Below are 20742 nucleotides of genomic sequence, written 5' to 3'. Positions count from 1 at the left end.
CTGGTATTAATCCTGTTGTTTGTTTTGTTGCAACTTTACAACATGGTTTACAGACAGTTTGCTCAATGAATAGCAAATAATTTATGAATATATTCAACTGCACAAACAACATATATTGGGGATTGTTTTGAAAAATGAAGGCTTACAATGTGCTTGTAATGATAAACCATTCAAAGTCATGGGGCATGACAACTGAACAGGACTGACTATAATTTCTAAGCATCATTTAGCACAGTGCATACTGATATATATTTAGTTCTTAGCTGTTATCACTTTAACAGGCTATTTCTGATGTACTTTCCTAAAGCAGTAGGCTCGAAGATGAAATGGTGCTGTAGATATAGGAATTTCTATTTCCCCGTGCCAAATATAACATAGCTTTAATTTTCAAATTTATGGTGGTATCAAAGAGTGTTGGAAGACATCCACTGCTCAAAACAGAACTTTGAAGTCTTATTTTAAAGTGCCTATAGTGGAACACAGATCCAAAGTATGGGGGCTGTGGTGTTGTTTCACAGGTCACAGTCTTCATCACTTTTATTTATATTTATAGACCCTCGAATCAAATTCACTTTTTATTTCCTTTACAAATTCAGAAGCGGCCATACTAGTTGCAGAAGTGGGAATAGAGGGTAAGAGGAACATATTGAATGTGTAGAAGTAAAGTGGTGTACAGTGCTGTGATAAGATGAACCTTCCCAAAACACGTTCAGACGCTGACCCTGCTGGTGATCCCAATGTAGCCTCTTCACTCTTTACTGAACCCCACTGGAGGCAGAGCAGTCAGATTGAGCTTCTTACAGTTTTTTGTTTTGTTTAGCTAACATTGATATAATACGCCGATTAAAGATTCTTACCCTAATATCGAACCACAGATTTGAATTCATTAACATATAATACATACATAGTTGAAATTACAGCTTCAAAAGAGCTTGTTTCATGGTATCCTGTCCACCTTGTCACATTCTTGCCTTTGGTAGAAACCCTTTTTGGGTTGCACTATTAATCATAATTGTGTTGTCCTTCCCAACAGTGGACATGTTGCAAGACCTGCCAGTCCATTTTTTCACATGCAATAATTAAAATGGACCCACCAACAAAAGACATAAACAAATGTACGTTAAAATACATTGCAAAGCCAGTTTGTACTGAACACTGAGTTCAAAACTGAAATACTTTTTATTTAAAGCCCACCAGCTGCCTTAAACCTGATGAAAGCAAGGTGTAAAATGGAGGCTTTTCTATGAAGCAGCAGCACAAGGTACATATAATTGTTAGCCCCAAATGCTAACATGTTGATCCACAAGGATTTAAATCTATATATGTATATTTATCTGCATTTTATTGTGAAGCTCTACTTGGCTTTCAAGCTTGATTTCACTTCTATCCCCATCACCTCAGAGTATGATGGACATCACAGATGTGAAATTGATTTCAGATTCTAAGGATCTTATTTCATACTGTGAGTCCATTTATTTTTAGTCCACCAGTATGACTGATGTGATATAAGGAAAGACTCAAGCTTTGCTGGTTGCATTAGTTCCAGACTTTTTTTCCTCAAATTGATCCAATAGTGTAGCTAAACTATGAGGGAAAAATAACTGTTCTAAGAAATGTAATATTTTATGGTACTTAATAGTGAGAATCATTGTTCTTTTAAAATACATATTCAATTGGCTGTACCCTGTTATGCTCATATTTACAAATGTATCACCTCAAATCCATACATGATCTTGTATGTATGTCAAGATGACATATTTACTGTGTTGTGAAATTATTGTTATGTCAGTCACCCAAATAATTACACAATTATACATTGAGAACACAATGCCATAATTATGGAAATGTGACGCAATTGAGCTGTAATGTGTTAAGACGGTACACCTGCATTACCGGGGTGAAATGTGTGTGACACCTTTTACTAGATTAGCAAACCTGTCCCATAATTACGTGAGGGGCTCAGACGGTGAGAAACATAGTGACAGATCTCAGTGGAACAAGAACGGATTGCATATTTATGAGAAACAATCTCATTATAACAAGAAACCTTGCTCAGTGAAAACCTTCAAAATACAAACACCTTTTCTAAAGGTCACCGTTGTTGCCACTGCATACAATCTGTATGGCATAACATAACACTTAAATGACAGATTTTGGCATGCAGGGCTTACTCATCCTTATGATCACCTAAACCGGACATAATCTGAGTAGACACGGCAAAATGTTTGTCATGATGTGTATCCTTTTCATATCAAATGTCTGAAAGTCTTGTCCTGAAGAGTTAAGGTCAATCATGGCTTCTGTTCCCTGCCTTCAGGCGTATGTCCCAGCTCTACCGCAGCGTTTTCCATTTCTTATTGAGGTGATTGCTCCATCCCCATTCTACCTAAATGCACACTTGATTATATTTGATCCTACTTAGCCAGAAAGCTGTATGGTGTACCGATGAAGTGAGCTGGTCTCTTAGTTTGCTCAGGGGAACGCAGGCATACCTGGCAGAGAGGACAGAGATGAAGGTCAACTCACCCTGACTGCGCGCCAGCTGTCACAAGTGAACGGACAGGAGAATCACCTGAAACCTGAATTGATTTCTTTGAGCGAGATAGAACGAAATTTCAGATATCTGTTGACCTCCCTTGATGAAAAGCGTCAAAGGCGATCCAAAGGCGGAGCAAGAGAAGAGTATAGTCAGACAGCAAATGTCATTTCAAGAAAAAACAAACAAACAAGCATTTTCTTTTCAAATGTGCTTCTGTCTAGCTCCCATTACTGTCACTTCAAACTGAATGTGAACTTCTGAACTCTACCGCTCTTGTGCCGCTAATGAGCAGAACATTTTATTTTTATTGCACGACCCCCTGTGTTTAAAAGCTTAGTTGTTATGTATGTTTTCTTCCTACAATCCCACAAAGAAGGTGCTGCTGCATTATACATAAGCATGAATGAATGTTTTTATTATTTCCCCTATAACGGTTCAATAGAAGTGTGTCTCCTGTTGTTCTCTTGGCGCCCTCTCTTCAAACAACCACTATGCCTGGCCTGATGATTTATTAACTTGAGCTATGTGATGAAGCTCTCCTACAGAAAGCTTCTTGATAGAGTCTCCTAGCAATAGAAACAATTTAAAGCCAACTTCACAGATAATTAGGCACTTTAGCCGGAGGACTTGATTTTGAAATAAGCTGAGCTCACTTATCCCTCACCACAATGGAAATGCTCCGAGGCCATAGCGAAATGAACGGGGGGGGGGGGCCTTGTTAAACTGTGTTTCATGATTTAGAACATATTTTAAAAGTTGACTGTCCTTAAAAAATAGCCTTGTGTTCTAGTAGTCTCCTAATGACTTGGGAAAAGAGAGATAACGGGTTGCACTATACACTCAACCGTAGAAGGACGAAGGGTGCTTTAGGAAAAACAAGGAAAAATCAATACTTTATTTTAATAATGTATACTTTATTGAGCTATGAAGATCCCCTTGAGATACATGATCTCTTTTTCCAGGTTAACCAGGATAAATAGGAAGGCAATCCAGGCAAAATATGAAAACCGAAATAAAATAACCCCAAGAAATGGTAATCATGAGGAAGGACATTTTCAAAAAGCTTTAGGGTTAAATCATTAAACAAGCCAACTTGTTTCCACCCCTGTAGGTTTATTGCGTCAGAGCTAAATTGCTTCCTAATGATTCATTTCATGAATGCAGGGGATTTGCCTATATTTCTCGACGACAATAATTATATGTTCCCATAGTTCTGACTTTGATGTCAGATTTAAAACCAAACAGAACAGAGTAATGCTCTGATGATTTGATTTTAAGAGGATGGAACATTTATATCCTGAATCCTGTGTTAAGTGGGGAAGCTCCCAAAGTAAACGGCGAGGGTCGCATATCTTGTCCTCCATTTTACACATGATTTAACAGATGATAAAGATATATAATGAAAATGTTGAAAGGTATACAGTATGCGCCACACGCTTGTAAATCAATTTCATGTGCCCGATTGATGTCAAGGTTTCTCTGTTTAAGAGCTTGTTTTTCATCCGTGTGCAAAAGACATTTGCTCACAGTCATGCCACATAGGGAGGTTATGGCATGTCTGAAGATTTGACAGTGTTTATCAAAATGATAGCATCTACAGTACATATCCGACAGTGACCAGGAATCTTATTTACGAGTGTGCTCAGATCGGAATAGCTTGTTAATTTAATTTAAATTCTCTTACAAATATGGCAACTCTAGGGAAAAGGTGTATTTGTCCATTCCGGGAGAAGGTTATATATATAATTCATACTGTATTTTATATAGAGCTAACATAAAAGGTGAAGTTTGAGCTCGTATCTTTTACTGAAGTAATATAACTGCCCGACTGGCTCCCCAGAGAGACAATATACTGTAGTTTTGTCACCGCCCGTAACATCATTAAATTGTTCGGCATATTAGGAAGTTAATGTATCGTACAGCGCTCCTATGAGGCTGAAATTAAATTTTCTGCAACCCCATAGTAGTGCTTCTATACTGCCTTCAGCTTTGTTATGAATTTAGCACTGTACACTCTAAAAATTATGTCTGAGTGACTGCATATACACACGTTTGCATGACCTGTAATTGCAGGTGTATAGATGAATTACAGCATTATGTACAGTTTACAGACCACGTGATCTAAGGAAGAAAAAAATATCTTTCTTCTAATTATTCCATTATGTCTTTAATTTCATTAACCAAGCTTTGAAAAAATAAAAAAGGCGAAGCAGAAGAATGTCAGAGGTAATTAAAAGATAAGGTGAACAGTAGTCTGCCCGCCTATAGCTACATTAAGACATTTAGCTTCTACAGCGAGAGTACAATGCCTCCTCAACACAGAGACACACACACACACATAACACACACTAAGGGGAAGACGGAGGTGTGCACTCCACCTGCCAACAGACCCCTCACAGACATGTGCACTGGAGGGAGATGTGTTACAGTCCTGTGGCGTCGGAGTTGTGAGATATGAAATGTGACGGGTGCACAATGGTTGTCAACATGAATGACTCATAAACAAGCAAAACATTACATCCTACACTGCGGTGTTCATTTTTGAAGAGATCAGAGTGGAGGTTCCATCTCAAATACCACTTTTCACTTCCTTCATTTCCTTATTTTTTTTTTAATTGTCTGTACGTGGGCTGGGGAAATGTTTTCTCGCCCCAGTAAAACATTCAAAACGTGTGGTTCGTTTCAACTCATGGTTTCTGTTTTGAAGCAGATTATGAACAACATACTATATCCTTTAAACAACAAGATAATGAATTATTTATTAATTGATGTATTATTCATGGGAACACTTTAATCTGAAGGTTTAAGTACATTTTGTCGAAATATCACAACCCAAGCTGTCTGTAATTCTGTTAAAAGACTTGTTTTGTCAATTGAACACATTGGTTCAGACATGGTTTTGTAGACATGATTGGAAGAGAGAAAGTTATGCCACAGAGCTACTAACAATTACAGAAAAATACACTCTGTCTGCAGAGGCTGTTTGGCGTCTTCATAGCTAGTAAAACAAGTATCCCTATGGTTGTATAATGAGCGCAGATGGGAAGTTTTAACGAGAAACTGACACCCTGAGTATTGCGGCAGCTACTCCACCCTCCAGCTGCAAGGATGAGAAGCATAAAAAAAAGAGCAGATTAGAGGAGAATGGTGGATCAACTTCATCAGTTAATTAAACTCTATTGCAGCTTGATGAGCAATTAATCAAGGCAGCGTGCAGAATGTCAGGCAGGGCTGAGTTCTTCGGTGCGGTATGTGTGCACCGTACAGTATGTTCCCAGAGGGGCACGCCTGCGGGGAGCAGCATTTACCATGTGAGCAGCCCTAAAACTGGTCAGGGTGTAATAGACTGGGTTTATGTAAGCAGCTATCAATCACTCTCTGACATAAGCCTGCACCCTATTAGAGCTCCAGGATTAGGCTCCTCTCAGTGCTGGACTAACTGAGAAAACGACTTGTCTAAGTAGATCAAATGTCCCCAAAATTGTATTGGATTTAGAAAAAAATATTATTGGTGTTTCAAGCTAATGCCAGCGCTATCTCAGAGGGCAGAGGCAATAACAGTCAAAGTTAATCACATTAATCTGCGATAAACATGAGCATGTCAAAAATGTACTTTGTTTTTCTCACCCTGAAGAATTGGCGCTTATCTTTCATCTGATATCTGACTCCCTAAATCTGTTGGTTAGCTTTTTGTCCTTTCTCTGTCAACCGCTTTCATCTACCTCTTCATCTCTTTCAAGAATGGGAAGTAGGCTTTTTTTTTCATGCTATGGAAATTCGAGTTGGCAGTTTGTGACTAAATGCTTTAAATTTATTAACGAGACCGTGGGGAACATTAAAAGTCAATTGAAGGAGGCTATTAAAAGCAGGATTTTAATTGGATTGGTCCCTCTACTAAACCCTTTTTTCTGTCTCTTCTCTTTCTTTTTTCTTTTTTTTCAAGAGCAATGGCAGTAAAAACTTCTGAATTAATGTGTTCAGTGTGTGGTAGTCCTTGAACCAAAGTACCCTATTGGAATCAGAAATTCTACACTGTATATCCAAGTACTTGAAAATCAGGAAATTGTGTGAAAGATCTGCCTTGGTGTGAGGTCCGATGACGGCAGATGCTCATGGTATCTGCTGCCTCTTCTTGCTGCATGTATTCCTGCTGAGGAGCTGCTGTCTCCGTGGAAGGGTTTCAAGAGGGGCAAATCTCTTAAACGAAACAGATTGCAGCTAACACAAGGTTTTACTGCAACAGATACTACAGATCATCCCGCACATTCACTTCTGAAAACCTGAAGTCACTCTAGCCATCTGCTTTTCACTCTTTGTTGATTGGTGACCGCAAGTCGTCGGTAATTTGTTTTGTTACTGTAGCTTTAATGCATCAGATTATATAATCTGTTGAAATTACATTACAAAGCATACAATTGTCCTAGTTTTGGTAATGCGGTGTGACACATTGCAAATGGCTTTAATTGCACTTTAGCTTCTGGCTCTCGAGACACACTCAACTCATTCTGCTCTAAAAAGGGATCTGAATCTGTGTGTGTGTCTTTATAGTATATGTATATGTGTGTTTTGAGAGGGCTTAAAAAAGGAGTCGGTCTGTGCATATGGGAGAGTCGGAGAGAGATGGAGATGTAGTGTAGAATTGGCTTTGCTGACTGGATAATGATATGCAGAGTGCTGCGCTGCTACAGTAGGTTGAGCCTCATACCAGATGCTTCTTTCACTGCAGTTCATAAGCAGAGAGAGAGGCTGCAGCAATATACGCACTCCTCTTGGCTGCATTAAGTAGTAGGATTCTGGGACTTTGATCATGTACTGTAAAATACGCTTATTAGAGATACCCATAGCATGTGGAGACTGAGCCTAAGCTCTCTTTAACTTCCTTAAGTCATTATCTGTATGTTTTCATACCTATAGTTGATGTTCTCTGTGTATGTATCTTTTAATTTGTTACAGTTTAATGATTTACTAATGCTCAGATTCACTGATATCCTCTCTGTATGCTTTTACGCTATTTTGAATTGAGGAAAATGGTGTGTGTGTGTGTGTGTGTGTGTGTGTGAGATTAATGGCTGAAGCATAAAGAAAAAAAACGACCTCACTCTTAAAGAACCAGATGGCAGCATCACGCAGAAGGCCAGGACAGGTAGAGCACTAAACCTCAAGGGGAAACTGTTAACCACTAACTATATAATTTATTGAACTGATGTAATGAAAACATAAAGGACAAAACACAGTATGGCTTCTTTTTGATCTGCCTATTAGGCATCCCAGCAGGTCTTGTATGCACTTGGAATAACATATCTCATTGCACATACACAGCACAATAATTTTTGATAAGAAGAAATCCTCGATGAAAGCATATGCTCTTATACATTTCACCGTAGGGCGGACATCATAGAACCACACCAGCAGAAGCTATAATGACATGGGTACAATTTCCTTGTTCTGGTGTTTAATCATTATTCTATTGAGCCTTCAAAGGCTAAAATGTGTAGGCTTTTCTTTAAAAAAAAAAAAGATTATTAACCGTGTTTGTCTAATTATAACAAAACACACAATAAAGTGCGTTGGGCAGAGCGTAGTGTTTAGTGTTATGGATGGTTGTGTCTTTATTCTGGTGTTTGTATGATCCTTTTGGTGCTGGGTTTCGGGTGCAGAACCTTGTTTTGATTCTTTATTTTAAGCTTTCAATAGTATTTTTTTCAACCCTCTCCATGACATAAGAAAAAACTCTACAGTATCTCAAGAATAATATAACTCCATTGATTGGTGCAATGCTATTCAAATAAAAAAGTTATTATTCAAACCATTATATTTAAAATGTGTTATAATGTTCATAAAGCTACTACATCACAAAATAGAACAAATGAGTCATGTTCACAAAATAATCCAGCTAAACTTTTTTAACCCTTAGATGCACGAGTGACTGGACCCTACACTCTTCCATAAGTGGGTCTAAAAGGACCCGTATTAGAATAATGTGTGTTTTTATGCCATTTTTGTCATTCTGGTTAAGAAAAATCACTTGTATAACGTTTAATATTATATTTTGGTTCACACTAGAAATATTTTATATTTAATTGTTCACAATTTATAATTTTAGAAAAAAAAATTAGAAGATCTTGCTGTGTACAATAATCTTCCTGAGAGGTGTCACTTGTGATGTAGTCTGTGTGGTCTACAGTGAATGTATTCCTGACAGCCACAGGTGATAAGAATCAAAGGTTCCCATAGGATTCCATAGAAAATGCATGCGGGTCATTTTTGACCCACTTATGGAAGCTTGGGGTAGTAATACAAAAACTACAATTTCTTAAAATTTAAATTTAAAATGTGAATGGCATGATATCCAAAACATGTTTTTTGAGGAATAGCTGGAATATGAAATGATAAAAAAATGTAATTACAAAGATACTTCAAGAAAACCACCTCACCGGGTCCAAAAAGACCCACTTATGGAAGCTTGGGGTAGTAATACAAAAACTACAATTTCTTAAAATGTAAATTTAAAATTTGAATGGCATGATATCCAAAACATGTTTTTGGAGGAATAGCTGGAATATGAAATGATAAAAAAATGTAATTACAAAGATACTTCAAGAAAACCACCTCACCGGGTCCAAAAAGACCCACTTATGGAAGCTTGGGGGTAGTAATACAAAAACTACAATTTCTTAAAATGTAAATTTAAAATTTGAATGGCATGATATCCAAAACATGTTTTTGGAGGAATAGCTGGAATATGAAATGATAAAAAAATGTAATTACAAAGATACTTCAAGAAAACCACCTCACCGGGTCCAAAAAGACCCACTTATGCATCTAAGGGTTAACCAAGTCAACTTTATTGTCAATCTTCTGTGTGCGTGATACAGACAGGGATATCAAAATGCTGTTTCTTACCATCCAGAGGAATACAAATATATAAAATATATACATATGTGTTTAAGAAAATGTACACTTTTTGACACAGTTTAAGATGCAGAGTAAATTAATATTGTCCTTACTATAGGACACTGACTGACGACACACTCATTAAATAACATACATTAGAACATTTTCCGCATTAGACGTACTTCCTTTCAGCTGAAAACCTTTCCGTACAGTCCTATGTTTAATGTCACTAAAAGCTTTTATTTTCTGTGTTCTTCTCATTTCAGGATAAAGGAAACATTGCTGTTGTATTTAATGTCGGAACAGACGACATTAATATTGAGGAGACGTCAAAGTTTGTAAATGACGGAAAGTACCATATAGTGAAGTTTACGAGGAGTGGGGGTAATGCCACTCTGCAGGTGGATGACCTGCCAGTCATTGAGCGCTACCCCACAGGTGAGTCACACACCTTTTAGTTACATCTCAACCAGAGACTAGCAGGCCAATAGTGAAGCCTTCTCTGTTAGGAAGTCTTTATGTTGACTTGGCATGTGCTTTAATTGCTTTTCATGATTCTGTTTCCAGCAGTTGTTGCGGATAATACCAGTGTTGTTGAGTTGTTGCTGTTTTTTACTCAACTCTGATGTTTATCACTTAACACTAATTCATGCTTTTAAACAACCGAGGTCTATGTAAATGGGTTGCACTTAAGCACTCATAGTCTAAAATATAAACTGTATAAAAGGACAACCACCCACTCGTTCTACACGTCTGCATTCAATTCCCCATAAACATAAATAATCCACCTACAGTGTACTGTATGCTCACAGTACGGTCAAATCAATAGACTATTTACAGACAAATTACCAGTTTTACTGTGGCGAGTAATTGTGTGCCAGACCAATATTTATTTATCTGCCAATACAGAAGATTGATTGAATTAAAGCGATGTGGTAGACAAACCTGTAATAACACCGTCAAACTAAATTAATACCTGAATTAATCTGTTGCTTTCTCAGAATGAGATCTTAGATTATCAGCTACATTTAACCATGCCAATACACATATTTATCGTTTTCACAGCTTAGACCACAATTACTCACAGACAAGAATGAAGCTGTTTCAATTTTCATTTTTATTAGTGCTACTACTAATAACAATTTTCATTAGTGTAGCACTTTCCATAAACACTGTTTACGTGGCAGTAGAAGATGAATCATCTCATTACTCGGCTGTGTAATGAGTTATTGATGAAGTATAATGTATGTAATAATTTCCACTTTATATGACTGGAATGCTTGTACTGGCACTTATTTTTAGTGCCGTTACTGGTACAGAGATTAATTTGTCTATATATAATATAATATTAAGTTGTATACTGTTGGAATTGGAGAAACACTCAGCAACACTGGTATGTTCCTGTAGAATGTCAAGATGTTAGTATGATGGGTCTCATAAGTAATTAAAATGCTACTGCTTGTGTCGTTAACCTTGTTTAACTGCTTAAAGGCTTTGACAAAACCGAACGGGTATTAAAGGAGTGTGACTGCTCACTGTGAGTAAGACCTGCAGCCCCAAATCCAAAACATTTGTAAGATTGTGAGCATGCATAACATGACTGGGCAGCAGGAAAAATTAAACCGGCTTTCCCCTTTCGCTTAATGTCTGGTGACCTTTTTAGCTATGACCAGTGCATTCATCCAAATGAAAGAGGGTTTTATGACTGGGACTCAATCCTCGCCGCTCGCTTCAGGTGGAAAAGGAAGCTAATGGCTTTTGACATGTTGTGGACATGGCAGAATGCACAGTAGGCTTAAATTGCTTGATGCTACGATCTGAAACAACAAACACCCTCTGTCCCCAAGATGTCTATGAGACATACATATGTGCTGCTCATAAACTGGACAAAATTGGTGAAAACAAGTTATTATTGGGAGGACGTAGGGTGAGTATAATTAGGTACAACACTTAAAAGGATGGCGTGTCACCTTAAACAAATAATTGTATTCTCCAGGGGGAAGTAAAATGGGGATAGCCTCCGCTCAATATAAAATGTACCACTTAGTAAAACACTATCATTCAAGATCACTTAAATACAATAGCTTTCAAAGTTAATAATTTATGGGGACGATTTAATGCCTGGCAAAGAAAAATGAAAACGCAGTTCATTTAATATTGAGAGTTAACTTATTGAAAGGGATCAAAAATCTATTTGGAATTGTTAGTCAATGTGTCGTGAAATTTAGAAAGCTAGATAATGATGTTGGATTAATTTCTGCCTGTGATAAGTGCTGAGTTATGAAGGCTGCAGGGGAGGAGGGACCAATCTCAAACACACCAATCATGCATCAGCGACAATGCCAAGTCCAGCTACCTTATTAGGCTCGTTGCAGACTAATTACATCCAATCACAATTACTCCGCAGTTGCTCCTCTCACCCCCAGCACACAAAGCCATTACTCTCTCAGCTCGCCTGTAGTTTGATTGGTATCCATGTATGCCTCTAACGCACTCATAATAGCAGCCCTCAGCCACTCTTAGGCCACTCTCAGAACAACAGTGATTATAATAAGAGTAGACAGCAGAGATAAAAAAATGATGACTGGAGAGTGAGAATGACAGAGAGGAGGAGATTATATGGGAGGGAGCGATCATTCTCAAAGCAAGGAAATAATTGCTTCACCAGGGCCTATATTGCTGCCCTCGTAATCCCATTAAAAAGTCTCGTACTGCATACTTATGGGTCATTAAAAGTCTTTAGCACAATTATCAGAATCTAAAAATGCAAAACGCACACACTGACACAGAACTAGCCCCTTTATTTGTTGTAGTTTGGTTCTCTTTCCTTTCATTCGTGCCCTGCTTTCATTCTACGCTGCACACAAAAGGCTGGGCAGCAACAAAAAAAATCATCCCGTTCTCCCGAGTCTTGGCCATGGAAGTAATACCATCACAATGGCGCTGCTAGGCCCGCAGGGTAAGGCGCAGTATCCTATCGGAGCACCCAATGAACACTCGCTGCACATAAAGATAATGGAGAAGTCCCTGGCCTTATTCTTTTACTGTTATCAGAGCGTGGTGCACTTACAGAGCTCTCTGTCTCTCCCTCCACTCCCCTCAGCACTCAGTTCCCTCCTTTTCTGCCTTTTTTACCCCTTTCTCCCCCTTTCTCCCCCTGCCCCTTCTGTCGATCTCACCCTCCGTTCAGTTTTCCCACCTTGTGGAGTCTGATTTTTTGGATACAAGAGAAGCACGGTTAGCTTTATCCATGAAAGCTCCATCCTTTTCTGCTCTGGTTTCTACTCTGTGTTATCCATGAGCCTATTCAGCCTATTGTGCAGGTGGTCTGTCATCACTGAGCATGCTTACAAAATGGTGCATTGGCTGTCACAGCTAGAGCAGACAAAAAAAAGGAGCAGGATAATAAAAATAATAGCGAGATTTGAGTAGGTTCCTCCTTTTTTTCAATCCTCCCAGGTCCATGAACAGAGGAAGCATTTGCATATTTGTTCATTTAATGTGGCGGGTGTCCAAGGGCTTGTAATGAGATAAAGCTCCCACCTTATCTGACCACTTTATTAACAAAAAAGAAAACAAGTGAGTGAGGGCAAAGCGGGTCAGTTGGGACGGCTCAGCTGAATCGCTGCTGTCTGGTGGAGGAGATAAGCCAGGCTGTCCCATACCAAACCAAATCACCACTCAGCAGCAGTCACAGGCGCCGCTCGCAGGCGGGATGAATGGCCTCTGCTGCTGCATCCAAGCCCAGGGGAAAGCATTGTTTAACACTCGGGTGTCCCACACTGGGGATCAATACACGATCAGACCTTGATTATATCCACACTTAATTAACCTCAGTATAAGGATAGACTTAGTGTGCCACAGGGTGCAGAGCCAAATGGATAAAGTGCTACTGCCTTGGGGAAAATGGTTGTGTGTGTGTGTGTGTGTGTGTGTGTGTGTGTGTGTGGGTGTGTGTGTGTGTGTGTGTGTGTGTGTGTGTGTGTGTGTGTGTGTGTGTGTGTGTGTGTGTGTGTGTGTGTGTGTGTGTGTGTGTGTGTGTGTGTGTGTGTGTGTGTGTGTGTGTGTGTGTGTGTGTGTGTGTGTGTGTGTGTGTGTGTGTGTGTGTGTGTGTGTGTGTGTGTGTGTGTGTGTGTGTGTGTGTGTGTGTGTGTGTGTGTGTGTGTGTGTGTGTGTGTGTGTGTGTGTGTGTGTGTGTGAATTAATTAATTATATTGCTTTCAATTTTGTTGTGAAGAATTTTGTTTATAATGAATAAGTCTACAATGTAGACTCTACATTGTTCTTTACATTAACAAATACCATGCAAATAACTTGTTACTGGGGCACTACTTTATTTGATTTGTTTGAGTCAATCCCACAGTCACTGTCCCTCTGCCTTAAATAATCAGTTAAGCATTAAACTTATATTAATCAGCATCTGAGAATAATTCCAAAGAAATGCCCTGTTTTCTCATATTTGAGTGAGATTTTACTTAAACTTTTATCATTATGGCCTTTCGGCTGTACATTATTGCAATCCGTCCGTGTTATTTACATCTCAGAAGTCCGTCTGAGAAGTCATGGCGGACTAGCACATCGTTGTTTTCCATCTTTAGTGGGATTTAAATATAGACCTTGTCCTTTAACATCTGTTCAACATCAGGCAGATGAGCACAATCGCTAAGCACCATTTTACTTTCATGTAATTTGAAAAAACTTTTGACAAATGTATGTTGGGGATCACATCCATGTAAAGGTGTCAAGGCTGAGTTTGGCTTGTACGTTGTGCAACATGAAGACACCCCATTTGAAGTGACCTGCTTAACAAGGGGCGCACAATTTTAGAAATGTGAAAAATAGAAGCACTAAGTACGTGTAATGAATGTGCGGCATCAAATGATATAATGAACATTGTCTCAGAAATACGGATCACTAAAAAACCTTCAACCATCCGCATCGAAAAACATACACAGTGTTACTGTGTGGTTGTGTTGTAATGCAGAATGTATCTGTCAATGTTGAGGGAGAAATGTTCCACCTAATCTCCTTCACAAGCCTTTGTGCTACAAACGGGCACAATCAACTGCAGCCAAATTCCATGAGCTGTATAGACAAGCTTTAAACCCCTTTCTGTTAGCTGAGCCTCTACAGTAATTCAAGCTGATGCGATTAAAAAATGTCTTTTTCTGCGTCGTCTTACCTCTAAGACCTTTCATCAGTCCAACTGTGCATCTGTTACAAGGTTACCTCCTTTCCTTCATGTCTCTGCGACTTTCCCCTCCGAAGCTATTCTCCAATGAATCATTGTTAGCTACCGGATCTTTTATCTGCCAGAACTGAATTAATATAGTTGATGGGACAAACATTGTCAATCTGCCGGAAGAATGGAGCTGACTGAATTCAATCTCTGCAGACAATACCAGGGGGAAAGCACTCGGAGACAGTGCCACTTTGCTGAAAGTCTTCTGTTCTGGAGAGGTTATTGGCCTTGACAAAGGGGTGATGCAGAGTTTGCCCTCATTAATGCTGAAGTGCCCCTCCAATCGTGGAGTTGAGTTTTTTTTGTATTTTGTCTCATGGCACTTTTTTTGCTCATTCTCTGAATACATTTGAAAAAACATCTTTTCGTTGGCACCAATGTCATTACTTGGCATTAGTGATAGTCAAACTCATGACTTGTCCTTCTTTAGGCCTCGTAGATTTTGTCAAAGCCTTCTTTATTAAATATCTTTACAGCGTTTGTACCTACTTGACATTGTCCTCTGACTTTTCTCTGAACAGATGCTCTGAATGTATACTGTGTTGACTGTTGTACTGCAATAAGCTTATAATTTCTTTCCAATTAGGCTATTTATAAATGGGGTGGGAATTTGTAAAATGTTGAAGTTAAATTTTCATTTAAACCATAAAAGGTTGATTCAACAATAAATGATGTTCTTTTTGAAAATGTATATAACTAGTTTAAAAGCCACTTAAAAAGATATAGAGGGGAAATACAAATGGGATGGAACTGTTTGGGTAAAGAGTTTGTAATGGTAAAATAAATGTGTGATTTGGGTTAACATAGCTCTATTAACTTAGATGAAACATTTGCGTGTTAGTTCACTTATTTCGATTAATATAGGCATAATTTGTTGGTTAAAATAAAATAAAATGACTGAAGTTTGTTCAAATAATGTTTAGTAAATATTGTTTTTTTTTTAAATATCAAAAGCGTTTTAAATATATAAAATATGTATAAACCTTGTGCAGTTGTATAGCTCCAGCATTAAGTATGAACATTTAACCTTTGACCTTACAGATTGTAACCACTGAAATGTCTCTTTAAACTTTAAAGGCAACAATGATAACGAACGCCTGGCGATTGCTAGACAGCGAATCCCATACCGACTTGGTCGAGTAGTTGACGAATGGCTACTCGACAAAGGTAAAATCACTGATTAAAATTTCAAATAAAATAATTTGATCATAACCAAGTTGTAGCAATATACTGTAAATAATAAACCTTAAAAAATAAATTTTCAGTAAAATCTTTAAAAAAATAAATGATTTGAACAGTTAAATTCACTTTGTAGTGTTTCATACTTTTCATAATAATGTATTTATTTCATAGTTTTCAGATAAATACGTTTTTATTGTCAACTAAGGTTAAAGGGACTGTAAATATGAATTTAAATCCACTTACTGAAGTAATATCAGCATTGTTAAAATGTCTATAAATCACTGTAGCATTTTGCTGTAAAAATCTAAATGATACATTTAAAAGTTATTGTTTAGTCATCTATTAGTTGCTAGTGTTATTTGAAACACTTTGAAACCTATACAGTACAGTAGAGTACTTGCTGTACTTTGATCTGTTCTGATTAAACTGCTAGCGATGATAAATAGAGTGCAATAATGAATTGGCATTAAAATCTGAGTCCCTTTAACAGACATTGTAAATATGTGTAGGGCATTAGATCAATGAACTGTAATATAAAACAAACTGAGTGCATGCTTTGTTTTAATAGTTCAATAACTAATTCATATTATTAACTTATATTGTGAAATAAGCCCTTTCATTTTTTTGTTTATTTGTTTTCTGTTTTACATTCTGAAAATCCTGTCATGAAATATTTTTGGGTTTTCCATGTGCCAACCATATCTGTTCAAGTTTAATTTTCCTTGGTTGCTTTTGCTAAAAGGATGCATAGCTTCAAATTTCCTGAAGCGTGTCCAGCTTCCTGTGAAATTGCATTCAAGAAAAGTCCAATTCTAACAGCCTGTAGCTATCTCAGAAAGGTTTCTTCTCCCCCATGCTTGCTTTCTAACAAGTTTGTAAATCCCAACATTTGAAGGAAAATGCAGGATAGCATAAGCAAAGCATAAGGAAATATATGCTTTTTGCTTTTGCTGGACAAATGTTTCATATATTTGTCTAAATTCCAAGGCAATTTTCCAGCAATCAAACTGACTTTCAAGATTATGTTATATCTCCAGGTGTAGTTTAATATATTGCTTTTTCATAACATCACTTCCTTTCATTAACATTTTAGTTAGAAATGTTCTTGTTATTTTAGATTGGACTGCCCTTTTAGCAAAGCCACATTGATTCTCTATCCTTTCTTTTTTATTTAACGTTTGTTCTTTCTTTTTATAGGCATCTCATCATTATAACTGCAATAAATTACCAGGGTTTGCCTCCACAACCCGTAATTTATTGGTCTCATTAGCCACTGGGCAAATAATCCGTCATTATCTTTTATTTCGTTCCTGTTCAGTAAAAGTGGCTGAGTCCCAACGTGCTTGTATATATGTAACATTGTTTTCCCACAGGGCGGCAGCTAACAATCTTCAACAGCCAAACCACTATACAGATTGGAGGCTGGGAGCGGGACCGGACTGGATCCTTTCAGGGCCAGCTCTCTGGCCTCTACTATAACGGCTTGAAAGTGTTCAACATGGCCGCCGACGGGGATCCCAACATTAAGATCCAGGGCACTGCGCGGCTCGTGGGGGACTCGCCCTCCTCCATCACACCGCAGTCGAGCACCACAGCCAATCGCTCAGAGACGTCCACATCCATCATGGAGATCACCACCACCACGGCCTCCAGCAGGCGAGTCAAACAGACAACACCACGAGAGCCTCAGCAGGTAAGATCAATTAAACAATGATTTCTAAAAGACTTTCACTCATGTCAATATTGTCTCAACTTAAACCATTTTGACAAAAAAGCATCATGAGTAATATGATAGATTTCATTTGTATGTACCTGTATAGTGGAGCGTATTCCTTACTCAAATGTGTCAAGCCTTTCTTCTCCTTCAATACTGTGACCTAAAAGCTGAAGGGAAATAAGTGCATCGTTCCACCATTGGGAGTTGGACCACAGGCTGTGTGTGTGTGTGTGTGTGTGTGTGTGTGTGTGTGTGTGTTGTGGGTGTGTGTGTGTGTGTGTGTGTGTGTGTGTGTGTGTGTGTGTGTGTGTGTGTGTGTGTGTGTGTGTGTGTGTGTGTGTGTGTGTGTGTGTGTGTGTGTGTGTGTGTGTGTGTGTGTGTGTGTGTGTGTGTGTGTGTGTGTGTGTGTGTGTGTGTGTGTGTGTGTGTGTGTGTGTGTGTGTGTGTGTGTGTGTGTGTGTGTGTGTGTGTGTGTGTGTGTGTGTGTGTGTGTGTGTGTGTGTGTGTGTGTGTGGTGATAACCATCATAGGCTCCTCCATCATCTTTATCTGTGCTGCAAGAGCGGTGCAGCATCTACAGGGGCATATTACTTCTCAGATGTCACAATGTGTGACTAACCAATGCAACAAAAAACGTGTGTCCTATCGAATGAAATGGCGATCGGACCGTTCCTAGGTATTCCTTTCCAAGAACCAAAGACATTATAAACACACAAATCAAATTAATTATTATGCCTTTTAGAAATATTTTTGTGCATATAAAAACCCATTTCCTAAACTCAGTGTGACCGCTAAGTGTTGGTGGTTACGAGAATATTCATTGAAGACTTGTTCTATTTACTTGTGTCGTTGCATTGGGAATTGGCTTGCAACAAACATCAGAATCAGAATCAGAATACCTGATTCTGATTCTGATACATGCTGACTTCATTAGAACCTAGGGATTTGTGCGCACTGAACAGACAATGGTATTGAATCATTTAGGTCACAAAGAAAAATAGTTTCAGTATTTTTCAAAACAACAGTAGTAGTAAAGTAGGATATTGCTTCGTGTGTTCTTGGTACAAAACTAAAATAGAACCTGCATGGCCCACAAGATATTTTCAGCCTGTACACACAAATAAAAAAGAGTACTCAAGGTTATTTTATTGTTATAGAGACAAAGCTGCTCTGTGGTAACATTCAAAACTGAGTTACACAGGGCTTATTTGTTTAAATAAGGGGCATTGTACATTACGTGAAGCTCTGAAATAAGTCGTATGGAATTGAAATCATGAAAGAAAGCACATACACGGTTAGTATGTGTGAAAGAAATGTAAATATTCTTAACTCAGTTAAAGGAAAAGCATACATAGTTATATTCAAACAAATAAAATAGTTTTGTCCATTATGGCCATTTTTAAAGGATTGTCTAAAAGGAATAATCTAAAAATACATTTCTGTTGTGATTAGTTTGTTTAGAAGTGTTCTTCTTTAAACCAAAATGTAGATAAGGCACACCTATTTCCCAACTTAACAGCAGTAAAGACCCCACATTACTGGCCGTCCCCTAACACCCTCTAATATTGACCATTAGAACCGTTTGTGTCTGCTGATGCTGACGAATAATACAATCATAAATATTGATCCAGTGGAACGGGTTTCTGTCAGACTCAGCATGGTTCCTGAACCGTTGCAGGACCATGTAATGCAAGCGAAATATCACACAATAGACTATAATTACATCCCAGCGCCATGTGGTGTTTTAAATTGCCACCTAGATATTGGCAGAAAGGAACAAGCTTGATCGGATGGATGCCCGCCTTTTTCAGGCATTTTCATCTGAGGAGAAATAAAGTGATATAAATGACCATGACAATTTAGTAATGTATTTTAATAGAGAGATATTTATTAATATACACACAACAGTTTTTCTTTTTGGATATGATTTGGGGTTTGGAAATGTGACATAATGCCCTTATGTTAACCATTTGTGCTTGAGGAGTTTAATCAATAACAGTTTACCTTAAGGCAGTCATGTCTTCATCTTTTGATTTTGATGTAAACACTTTAACAGTTCAAATCTTAAGATTTATTTTGGAATCTACGTTTGCCTATTCTTTTAAAAGTATGTGGTGTATCAGTAAGGCTTCTTGGAAGTTAAATAGTTATACTGTGATTTTTCTTTGTCTATAAAAAATGCATTCCGAAGTGTTCTGTCGAGTGAAGTTGCGAGCTCACCTTTAAAGTGGCTTGTAAGGGATTGTAAAAAATGAGAATAGTCAAGGCTAACTGTGTAGGTTTAGTTATCTAATGCATTCATACAGAAAGAAAGGTCATTGGATTATAGAGTTGCGGTGTGATGTAGGCGGAGAGATGAATGAGGCATGCAAAAATGTGTGCATCGGGAGATGTCAATGCATTCAGTTTGACTCAACCCGACAGCCTTCCCATGGAGAGCCCTTGCTGTTGGACATTTCTGTCTCAGGACACTACACTTAGAAAGACATCGTGTCTGGCCTCTAAAAAGAGAGGGTGCATTTACTGTCCTTTCCCCTGAATAGTCAGCATTTTAATCATTGTCCAGCTGTTCCGCCTCCACTCTGATGGCAACTGCAATTCAGTGAATGCTTTTATATCCTGAGAGCCTTACATTACTGGGACACGTACATTTTTAGTATGGCTGGCCCAAGGGGAGATGGAACGGCGGTGGTATCAAGCTCTGACTGTTGGAGCTTGGTAAGACTAGCGCCCCACAAAATGTAGATGGTCAAAGTACAGTTCACTCAACACACTTAAATCCAGTCACATTCACTTTTTGTACTTGCCTATTGCTTTTAATATCAATTTTTAAAGCACTCATCACTCGTTTTTGCTCATAGTAGCCTGCCAAACAACAGTTAATGACAGGGTGAACAAAGCTGAGCATTTACAAACTGAAGCAACACACGTTTCTTGCAGGATATAAAGGAGACCAAAGCAGAGCTTAATAATGAGGGAAAATGAACAGATTATGTCGATAGGGCTATTTGAATAAATGGCTTTTGTGCAAAAAGAGCAATAGAAAGCTCTGCAAACAACCGAGCAGTAGAGGATTGTTGTTCTCCATCTACACAGCAATGCTAGATCAGAGCTCTTTTGAAAATGTCTTTGCCATCTGACATCTTAGCACCTTACCCATAATATTGT

The 20742-nt window shown here is 38.2% G+C and overlaps 1 protein-coding gene across 6 annotated transcripts in view; it reads left to right on the top strand.

Moving 5' to 3' along the window:
- The window catches only part of LOC117499778 (neurexin-1a), a 228207-nt gene that overhangs the window by 177414 nt on the left and 30051 nt on the right, over positions 1–20742 (top strand). For 4 of the 6 annotated variants that reach the window (XM_034152400.1, XM_034152401.1, XM_034152403.1 and 1 more), the window contains 3 exons: positions 9700–9871; positions 15753–15842; positions 17231–17550. In XM_034152400.1, the coding sequence (XP_034008291.1) occupies positions 9700–9871; positions 15753–15842; positions 17231–17550 (582 nt within the window). The remainder of the gene's footprint in view (positions 1–9699; positions 9872–15752; positions 15843–17230; positions 17551–20742) is intronic. The other 2 variants (XM_034152405.1, XM_034152404.1) reach the window with 1 other exon arrangement.

Source organism: Trematomus bernacchii, unplaced genomic scaffold (genome assembly GCF_902827165.1).
Source record: "Trematomus bernacchii unplaced genomic scaffold, fTreBer1.1, whole genome shotgun sequence".
NCBI lineage: Eukaryota > Metazoa > Chordata > Actinopteri > Perciformes > Nototheniidae > Trematomus > Trematomus bernacchii.
Note: the sequence above shows the minus strand (reverse complement) of the source record. Positions and strands in the feature narration are given on the sequence as shown.